The sequence below is a fragment of the Ailuropoda melanoleuca genome, chromosome 10, assembly GCF_002007445.2.
Source record: "Ailuropoda melanoleuca isolate Jingjing chromosome 10, ASM200744v2, whole genome shotgun sequence".
Lineage (NCBI taxonomy): Eukaryota > Metazoa > Chordata > Mammalia > Carnivora > Ursidae > Ailuropoda > Ailuropoda melanoleuca.
The window spans coordinates 67589772-67600480 of record NC_048227.1 but is presented as its reverse complement, the minus strand read 5'-3'; the positions used below and the strand labels follow the sequence as shown (position 1 = coordinate 67600480).

The following is a 10709-nucleotide window of genomic DNA, read 5'->3' as shown; positions in this document are numbered from 1 at the left end:
AGTCTACACCTGAAACGACTGTACTGTAGGCACCTTCCTGTAAATTGCCAGCTGTTTCCTTTGTTTTAAAAATGGCAAGCAGAAACAGAGCTAAAATCACGTTTTCAGAGAAGGGGAAAGCATAGGATAAGGCTGCTCCAAGCTAGTTGCTACAAGACTGAGAAGTCAGTAGTCAACTTTTTCTTTTCTGATAACCCCCGCCCCCCTCTTTTTTTTTTTTTTTTTTTTTTTTTTTTTTTTTTTTTTTTTTTTTTTTTGCAGAGCAACTGGGAAATTACAAACACATTTGGGAAAATAATGCTGTCTTGAAAACAATCTCTATTGGACCAAGTCCTTACTTCCCTGGAAGTAATCACATCCAAGACTTAATTTCAACACAGTGTTCAAATTCATTACTTGAAACTATGGCATAAAACTGTCTTCTTTAAATGGAAAATTTGACCAACTTCTATGAGATAAATGAATTTTGAAAGTGGGAGTGGGTGGGGGAGGTAGACAACTTTTTTTTTCTTCAAGTGGGTGGGGAAAGGATGCAGACGAAGAAGCATCTAAGCAACCACAAAACGCTGAGAATCTTAGGACCTAAAAGGATGTTAGACCAGGGAGCTCAAATGCTCTCCGACCACGGCTTCTCTACGGGGGACTTTTGGTTTGACTGCTACCAGGCACCGGGGGAATCCCCGTCTTGGGTAAAAAAAGAGGGAACTGGAGAAAAGACACGTTCAGAACGACCCAGCGTCGGACGATTCTCAGCAAGACCTGCCCTTCGCGGGACCCCTCGGAGCGGGCCTCGCACGGCTTGGGGGGCGGGTCCGAGGGGGCGGCAGGGAGGTTCTGCCTCAGTCCGGGCGCCTCCCGGGCCATTCAAGGCCAACAAGCCCCTGCGACCCGGGCCCGCGGACCTCGAGGGATACACTCCCCGACTCCGAACCCAGCTCGCTTCTTCGCGCCCTGGGCCTCCGCAGCGGGTCTGGACGGCCTCCCTGCCGCCGATCCCGCAGGCCTCGCGCCTCCCAGACCCGCGACCTCCCCGCCCCCGGCCGGGCCCCCGCGAGGTTGCGCTTCCCGTAAACTCCCCGCCCCGCGCGGCCCCCTCCCCGCCTCGGCCCCGCCCCCGCGGGTCCCTAAGCGGTGTGTGATTGGCCCGCCCGCGCCATCACTCTCCGGACGCGTCACCGCCCTCGTTTCCGAACGCCCGGAGACCGGCAGTGGTATTAGTGCTCGCGGGGCCGCGGTGGAGGGCAGCGTGCCGCCCTGCTTGCTCCTACTCGCCCGCGGGTCGGCGCGCTAGCCCAGTCGACAGGGTTGCGGGGCGGCCGGGCTGCACGCTCAGCCGCCGCCTGGAAAGCAGTGGCAGCTAGTCCTAGCTCCGAGATGGGGAGCTGGCGAAGTTGACTAGCCCCGCAACCCGCCCTGCGTCCCTCCAGCCTCAGAGGTGCGCTGCCCTCTCCAGGAGGTGCCCGCACGCGGCCCTGCTCCAGGTGTGCGCAGGACACCCCATCCCCCGGGGCCAGAAAACTTCACCCCAAGTCCAAAGAGTGAGCTTCGAGGGCGGTCCCCGGAGCCAGACTCCCGACTCCGCTCTGGGGGAGCTGTCCCGGTGGCTCTCACGGCCGTCGGAGGGCGGAGACCCGCTGGAAACTTTATCACCATCATCGTAATTACTACATTTTACTGTTTCTCTCCCCGCAGGGGCTGCGGCCAGCGGTCTGTCGCGCGTGCTTGTTTGCCAAAGGAGCTGCCCCTGGGAGAAGACCTACAGAAGAGTTGTTTCCCCAGGGCATACCTGCAGCCCAGCCCAGGGGCTCGGGCGGCCTGGATGCGCAGGACCCAGCCCCGCAGCCGCTGACGCCGGGCGGCGGCGAAGTTTGGCTGCTGAGCGGCGCGGCGCAGGGCCACTGGACAGCGGGCACCCCAGCGGCCGCGGCGGCTGGAGGGATGCCGGTGGGGGGCCTGTTGCCGCTCTTTAGCAGCCCGGCGGGCGGCGGCCTGGGCGGGGGGCTCGGCGGCGGCGGCAGCGGCGGCAGGAAGGGATCCGGCCCCGCCGCCTTTCGCCTGACAGAGAAGTTCGTGCTGCTGTTGGTGTTCAGCGCCTTCATCACGCTCTGCTTCGGGGCGATCTTCTTCCTGCCCGACTCCTCCAAGCTGCTCAGCGGGGTCCTGTTCCACTCCAGCCCCGCCCTGCAGTCGGCCGCCGACCATAAGTCCGGGCCCGGGGCGCGCGCCGAGGACGCGGCAGATGGGCGAGCCAGGCGTGGCGAGGAGGGCGCGCCCGGGGACCCGGGGGCCGCCCTGGAGGATAACTTGGCCAGGATCCGCGAAAACCACGAGCGGGCTCTCAGGGAAGCCAAGGAGACCCTGCAGAAGCTGCCCGAGGAGATTCAAAGAGATATCCTGCTGGAGAAGGAGAAGGTGGCCCAGGACCAGCTGCGTGACAAGGCGGTGTTCCGGAGGCTGCCCCCGGTGGACTTCGTGCCCCCAATCGGGGCGGTTGGCCGGGAACCGGCCGACGCCGCCATCCGCGAGAAGAGGGCAAAGATCAAAGAGGTGAGTGCACCGTTCTGGTAACCCCCTCCTGCCCGGCAGCGTTTTTTTCTGGGAAAAAGACAAACCTTTGAAACTCTAAAGACTATAGCATTACAATGTAAGGGGACGGGGACGTAGAGCTTTTTCGCTTCCAGCAGGTACTGTGTCAAAGGTTCTTTCGTTTTCCTTTTTTTTTTTTTTTTCTTACTGTCACAGTATTTGTAGCCAATTAAGATCTGAGGTTGAATCCCGTTGCTTTTAATTTGCGTGCTCTGGTAAGCGTAAACCACGTGAGGTAGGCATTAAATACAAGGGCAGGTGAGGTGGTATGCAAACCTCCTCTTTCACTGGCCCATACATGGCTAATAGTCCCTGAGAACATTGACAGTGAAGGTCCCAAACAGCCCCCTGCTGAGGCTTGGACGTGGCTGGAAGTGAAGGTTGAATGTAAACGCAAAGCATAGATCACACAAGATAAAAAGGTTCTAACAGCAAGCCAGCACACCGGGCCTTCAGTCATGTGGCCTTATGCTGCCAGGTGGCATCCTGTGTGTACTTATAGATTATAAAGGTGAAACTTGAGAACTTCCTATCATAGGGAACACATGTTGTTTACATTTTAAAAAATGAAAATTTAAGAAAGGCAGCCTATTGTCTCTTGCATTTCTGGTGTAGTCAGAAAAAGAGTATTTTATGTGATGCAACAGGTTTGCCTCCATAGCAGCACAAAGATGACAAACTTGATCCAAGACAAACATGGACTTTGATAAGTCTTTCATAATTTATTTCTTGTAATTTTCAGTTAGCATTTGTAGCATATGGCTACTTAACTGGCTTAAAGCTGAGGGGTACCTTTAAAGTCATGTAAGACTGTCAATTTAAAGATGAAATTTAAGGAACCCAAACCACAGAGTCAGTTAGTGACCAAGTCAGGACTTGAAGCCAGGACTTCTCCTGGTCCCCTGTCACTAGTCAGCAGGCTTTTTGTGGACATGCTTCCTTCCACAGCTACTCTCCTGTGTGAAACTATGCCAGCCTGGATTTTAACACAACCCAAGAGCTGTAGGAACCATATTAAAAACATTTCATCCCAAATCTTGACTCAGATTTCTAAAATGCATTGTAAGTGTAAGTAATATATTGGCAATTAAAAAATTTCAGAGTCTCTGTGAAAATATTATGTTTTGACTTTGGGTAAGTAATCAGAAAAGGAAGCATCCTCATTCTCTTTTTTTCGGAAAGTAAACAGAATTTTCGGAAAGTGAAGAGGTATTTAGCTTGAGTAGCTACAGAATGGAGGCAGCTTGATTGTTACAGGATTTGCGACTTTAAGACCAGGTGAATTTGGTTAAGCTGTAACTGAGCAAGTTAAAGAAGATTTGGGTCCCTTTCAGTTTACCCTAGGCACAAAGAGGGTGCCTTCATCCTACTGTGCAGATAGCTTCCTTCCAGCCCATCAGCTTTCTACTTTGGGACCCTTCCTCAGAAGGCATAGAACCCCAGACTTGGACAAATGGATTTTTTGCCTCCCAGACAGCTTCTGTCTAGCAGATTCACTTCTCCATGAAATCCTGTCAGGGATACCAAACCAGCAAAGTGGATAAAAAGCTCTGTTTCTCACCAATTTCCCTCACCTCTTCATCTTCCATTCTCCTTAAAAATATCCAAACAAAACCCATAGGTAAGTTAACCCCAAATCTGTATGTTTATGTTTCCCTTAAATTTAAAACAGTGTAATTCACACATTTCATGCCTCTAAATTCCTATGAGCTGCCAGATCACAGTTGTCCAAGAAAATTATTTTAAATACTAAAGATGCATGGCTGTTAAAAAGCTATTGGTACCAACCAATAGTGATTAAAAGTGCATTTAGAGCAGAAGCAGTGGGAATTCAGGACAGGATATCAACAGTATGCCTATCTGCCCTTACTGGATCCATGTTATCTGTCTCTCTAAATCAAAAGGTCTTAATTAGCCATGTAAAGAAAATTTATGTAGCCTTCTGTATCTGTGTGGTGCTAACATCTTAGCAGTTAGATGTTTTGAAACTGCCCAGTCTTGCATGAAGTGGTGGAACTAAATGTGTTCTTTAAAATTCCATGTTGCCGTGAGAACCCAAAAAAGCTAGCATAATTAGTTTCAGTATTTAGTCAAAAGCTAATGGGAAGAAATGGATTATGGTTTTTCATCAGATTAGTTCAGGCAGATGCGTTCCTTTGTAAACCAAAAAAAAAAAAAAGTAACTCATGCTGTTCTAAAACTGTGCTGAAAATGTTCAGTTTTAGAAAGGAAAGAGTGGTTACCTATTGTGAATAGAGCACTGCACTTTAACTTCACACTTTCATATTCAGTTTCTGGCACCACCATGGACTTTTTGTCATGGACCAGTGGATCTTTGCCTTGGTTTTGATCTTTACTGTTCCTGTATTTTCTAGTTCTCTATTTTTTGTTAGGCTCTCTATCACACCTGAACGTACTGAGAGTTTGATGGCTAAAATTTAGAAAGTATAGGCAAGTCTAATATGTTGAGAGCTAGACTATAATTTCTGAGCCAAACATTTAATTTGTAAATTTGGTTTAAAGACAGCTAATACTATTTTTATATTGCCAACACAATTGTGTTACTGGTACCTTGGTGAATTTTTACAAATTTGTGCCCAGAGGACACAGTCGTAATTTCAAATAGGATATTGCCTAGCTCCCATCACAAAAAAAAGCCATTATATGCTTTCCATTACTAATTTGATGGATGGTAAATCTTTGCTGTAATACTGAAAATTGAAATCAAGATACCACCCCATGAAAACTTTGTAAATAAATCAACTCTTGAATTTCCCTGAATTTTATAATACATAGTACATATTTTCATGAGTTTGATCTTTAAAAAATTGTACTCAAGTTATCCTTAGTTTTAAAAAGCAGCGGTAAAATAATGGACAGAAGTTAAAATAGCACGGTGGAATTTTTAAAAGAATAGTCTAGTTCCTCTTCTACCTTAACCCTTTTATAAAATCAGGAAGCTTTTTTCTTTCTATCTTTCCTTTTTTGTTTTGTTTTGAGCCTGTACAAAGAACTTGTACTGTCCTTTAGGATTAGAGCCATAATCCTAATTTAGAGGATGAATAACTTTGGTTTTCGTCTCCTGGAATTATGGAGGAGTCCTAGAGTAATAGGGGCTGAAGACAACTTGTCAGAGGGGATTCCTCCCTTCTCAAACTGGAATCTTCACCAACCTAAATGGGGCAGGAGTGAAGGGGCTGACAGTCAGTTTTGGGTCTCTCAGGTAAGGCTTTAGGATTGGTCAGCCATGGGGGTCACCGTTGTCTTTAGGTTTCTCAAAGCATTTTTAGTTTTTTAATTCTAGACCTATTTATATGATCATAAGTTTAAAGAAAGCATTCATAGTGATGGCTAATGGTAAAAATATATTTTTATGCCTTACACACTAGCCTTATGTTGTTCTTGAGTCTATCATTTATGTTAAGTTTTGATGATTAACCCTTTTATTAAAGATCAGATGTAGGAATAAGCTACCCAGACAGACTAATACTTTTATTTTGAAAACTTAACTTTCCAATTTATCTGTATGGTAGTTCTGTATGGTGTGGAAAATAATATTTGCAAAATAATAAAAGCCAGAATTTGAAGCTCTGACTTCAGAGGAACTTCAATACCCTTGAGTTGCCTTGCCTGTTCTGCTCACCCTACTCTGAAACATACCTGACATGGACAATAGGCAAATGCAAAATTCCCCTGCTCTTAGGTCTTTCCAGAGCAGTTAGGTCATAAAGTATTTGTAAAAATTTTTTCTCTTTAATAAGTAAATGAATAAATTAAGATTTCAACAGTGTAAGTGGTAGAGTAGATGCTGACTATTGAACTTTAGTACATGAAAGCAAGGAAAGATTGTTAATGGATGATCAATTACGTTCAGCTTAGTTTTCTGTAAGCTATTGATAATTTGTTTGAGAGGGGTATTCTGTCTTCCTCTTACCAGGTAACTTAAGATTCATAGGCCTTAGAACCTAGTTAAGTTGTGAAAAGTGGCCTAAAAAATGCATTTTTGAGTCAGTGCTTCTGTATTTTTTAGGTGAGCTGATAAAATAAACCATCCTGAGAATTTTATCTTAGTATTTCACGTGTACAATAAGTGCCTTTGTATGAAATCTGAATTTGTTGGAATGCAGTGGAAAACTTACATATTTATATTGAATTATTCCATAAGCTGTGGTAGTACAAATTCTTCAATAAAGAGAGTTTCAAGCATGTGTCTCAAGGTCAGAGGGGAGGAATACGAGATCAGTACACATGGGTAAATCAGAACTGCGCTGGAACCTGCATATAGCCCATAGCCCAAGAGAGAACCTATGACCTTTTAAGTTCTTTGTAACCTACAAAACCATAAAGATGTGTGTGTTTGTCAAAGATGAGTTTTGATTGATCAAAATAGGAACATCCACCCCATAGATTCCAGAGATACTATGAAATGCCTTTCTGCTAAGCAGACAAAACGTGTAAAGGAAAAACCAATATTTGGTAGTTTAAGAAAGAGAAAGAGATTCTTTCTTTGGGAAAATTAAGTCATGACTTTTCCTTCAGTTCTTAGCTTCGTGTCTTGTTTAGTGTTGAGTAATTGAACTACCTCTAACCAGCACCCCCTTAACCCTCACTCCCAAACCTGCTTAAAGATCCTTTACAAAAACCATGCAAATTGTTTCTTTTGCCAACAGTATGCCATAAAAATTATAACTCTCTGATTTTTAAAAGTACACATATGTTCTAAGTCATAAAGTATTGTTCTGTAGGAGTCCTTAGAGATAGTTCTGCTTCTTCATTTTACAGTAGATACAACTGAGACAGAGATTATTTTGGAAATCGGATTAGAGTTGAGTTGAGGATGGAAGCTGGATCCTTGCTGAGTGTTGCTCACTATCTTAATGTGGCTTGTCTCCTGAATAAAATGCCACAGAAGTATATAAATGGACTGGCCGTGTTCATTATTTGCAGACGCTAATGTAGAATGAGTACAAAACACAGTTCTGCAGTATTATAAATTTGACTTAGAGTAGTTAAGTGACATCAACTATAGTCATTTTTAAAATCTGATTAGTGGCATGATTTAGAAGACCTCTTCTTTTTAAAGCCACCCAGGAAAAGTTTGATATGACATTTTTTTCTGTTGATAAAGATCTCGGCAGGAAGCAGAGGCACTTGTAATCATTCAGTTGGACATTCTTTAAAAAGAGAGGTGGGGAGGCAAAAAGGAGGAAGAAGAGAGGCAGCTTAGAGAAGGGGAGTCTGACAGCATGGGGGAGCTCTTTCAAACTATAAATATACATATTCTTTTGACATTGCATGATGTGTAACAGAAGAATTGGCAGCTAGCCTGAAGGATTATATTTTTTAAAAAGTAAACATACATTTAAAAATTACAACAATCTACGGGCTCTTTATTGTAGGATCACAGTTCTCTTTGCCCAAGTAGGTCCTAGACAGTCTCTGGATACCCTTGCCTGTTCCTGCTCTGTCCACTTGCAGTGCTGTGGCAGGGTGAGAAGGGCTGGTCTGGAGGCAAATGACCGAGACCCAAATCCCTTTCATTTACAAGTTTTGCCACCTTAAGCAAGTTGCAGTTGAATCTTTCAGAGCTTCATTATTCTCATTTGTAAAATGAAGACAATGGGCACCCATTTTGTTGGATCAGAAGGCTTAAAGGTGATCACCCACAGCAAGCACTTAGAAGGGTATCAGGCACCCGCAATGTCTGATAAATGCCACTTGCTGCTATTACTGTTATTAGTCACTCCCTAAAGCCATCAATCCAAGATTACTTTGTTTCATGATGTTTGGTAAATCGGGAAGTAGATAATGAAGTTTCAAAAAGTTACCAAAAACAATTTAAATCAAGTTTGGTGCTTAAAAGGATACATTTCCACTTCATCAAGATGATCTTTTCAGACAGCTATGATTTTATTGTGTTACTGCCAACTCTGATTTTCTCAGATTCCTTCCAAATTCCAAAAACACTTTAGGTGTCTTTGAAATGATATGCTTCTTCAGCTTCTATACTTCAAGTATTTGATAAAGAATTGGTCTCTTTCTCATAGTCAGACGTGCCTGTTCCTTGAAGTGGTACTTCTCAGAGGAATCACAGTGCTTGAGTTACCTCCTTAGGCATTGAAACCGTTCCCCGAAATAGAAAGAGAAATTGAGTAAAGTGCATTTTAACCAGTTTTATCTTTGGAGGAATGTTTATAAGAAATGAGAAGAAAATTATTTCAGACTTGACAGAAATTTACTTAATTATGATCAATGCTATAGTCAGAGCTCAGTCTATCATCTAATAATCAAAATTCACATAAATCAATTGTACTTTGTAACTCAAAGATTTTGCCCTTCTTTGAGAGCCACGAATTGAGATTTATTAAAGTTTCAGGCCCAGAAAGACCTCTGAGATCCTGAAGCCCAGTCGTCATTTTCCATGTGAGAGACAGAGCCCAGGGAGCTGTGACTTCCTGAGATTTCCCCCAATGCACCAACGTCAGAGCTGGGGACTGCCTCTCAGCCTGAAGGCCACACTCTGCCTGTGATTTCTTGACTCTGATGAGAACATGTGTTTTGGAGACTGGCTAGCCTGTCTCTCTCTCCTCCTCAGCCCTGAATGGCAGGCCTGCAGTGAGAAGCCCCACTGAAACCATCCTAGAGGGAGAGGAACATCTTTGCTTGGTAAGGTATTGCTGAGAAAGCCATGCTGGCTAATTCCTTGGCTCTGAAGAAGGGGCAGCACTGCCCTACCCCCACTGGGTCCTGAAAAAGACTTCTGTGATCATTAGGTACTTGAGAGAAAACCCAATGAGATTAAGGCTTAAGAGCATTTAAAAGGCACAGCCCTCCTTTCCGTTGCTTTAGGTACTTAGGGCCCAGCAGTCCTGCAGATAATCCAGAACAGATAATAAAATTAAAAAGCCCACCATCCTTTGTATTCACTTGCCTTTTGTAACTAGAATGCCTCCCTCACTTCCTTTTTTCTGTCAGTCCATTTGTCTCCCTGGTTATTAAGCTTATCAAAGGCCGGTCCCCGAACGGCCCCACTGTGTTCTCATCACTCTTGCTCTACGTCCTTGCCTTTAGTGACACACAGGCCTTATTATAGCAACTTTAATTTGCACGTCTTCTTGCTTTTGTATGTGGGTCTCCCACTGGACTGTCCTGTCCCCAGTCCTTCCTGTGAGGGCGCTCAGTGGAAAAGGAAGCATGGAAGAGAGGGGTGAGAACCTGAGGAAGGATGCCGGCTTCCTCGGGGGTGGTCTGATAACAGCACACCACGCACTAACAGTGTCTTTGCAGCAGCGCGGGCGGGGATGCCTGTTTGCTGAGGCTAGGGCTTATGAGGAAGGTCTGGCCATAGGGCATGGACACAGACCTGTGAATGACTGTGGGGGACAGTGAATTCAGGCCATGCAAAGACCATGAGATACTGCTGGAAACTTTATCTAGCCAGTCCTTTCTCACTGAATGGTCTTTGTTCAAAGTCCTATGAGGAGCACTTGATTCTTCTAAGGGACCAGAGGGCCCATGGATAGGACGCAAAGGCTTATGTATTGCCCATGCTGGGGGTGGCCAAGTCCAGCTTTAGTCCAGCTTCCCTGAACTGATGAGTGGGCATGATTGTCTGACCCTAGTTCCCCTTTCACAAGAACATATGCTGGAGCTGCTAAAAGGGTGTGTTTCCTCACTGTATCTCTATCAGGGCATAAGGCAAAGGACAGCCCTGTAGAATGATTAAGGAAGCACAGGGGTGTGTTCCCAGTAGCAAAATCTCATTCCCAGCTGCCTGAAATTTCACCATCAGTGCCTCCCTTTTGTTGATGTATTGCTTCTTAAAGGCCGCTGTTTAAAGTATATCACTCAAGTTGCCCAGCAGAAATTATTATATATTGAGATTTGTCTTAGCAAGGGTGAGAATAGGTTTGTAGAAGAAGGAAGTGTCTTTCATTGCTTATTTCTTTGCAAACCAATGCTGGCTTAGGAAAAAACCATTTTGAAAGCACACAGGAATAGAAAAAAGAAAAATATATCCTTCACGTTCCTATCACTTAGTCACAGGTAATATGAACACTACTCCGCCCCAACATGTAGGGGTTTTCCCCCCACAGTTATAACCACACTGTATATATGTGTGT

General features: G+C 44.8%; 1 protein-coding gene and 1 long non-coding RNA gene across 4 annotated transcripts in view; one reads left to right on the top strand and one right to left on the bottom strand.

Annotated features, from left to right (window-relative positions):
- LOC117803977 overlaps positions 1 to 554 on the bottom strand; it is an 11116-nt gene extending 10562 nt beyond the window's left edge. The window contains exon 1 of the long non-coding RNA XR_004628115.1: positions 10 to 554. This is a non-coding gene — a long non-coding RNA (uncharacterized LOC117803977). The remainder of the gene's footprint in view (positions 1 to 9) is intronic.
- A 29-nt stretch (positions 555 to 583) lies between these two features.
- LOC100467154 (mannosyl-oligosaccharide 1,2-alpha-mannosidase IA) overlaps positions 584 to 10709 on the top strand; it is a 177251-nt gene continuing 167125 nt past the window's right edge. The window contains exons 1-2 of one of the 3 annotated variants that reach the window (XM_034669054.1): positions 584 to 689; positions 1693 to 2547. In XM_034669054.1, the coding sequence (XP_034524945.1) occupies positions 591 to 689; positions 1693 to 2547 (954 nt within the window). In that variant the 5' untranslated portion in view covers positions 584 to 590. Of the gene's footprint in view, positions 690 to 1163; positions 1482 to 1692; positions 2548 to 10709 lie in introns of those variants that run through there. The other 2 variants (XM_034669056.1, XM_034669055.1) reach the window with 2 other exon arrangements.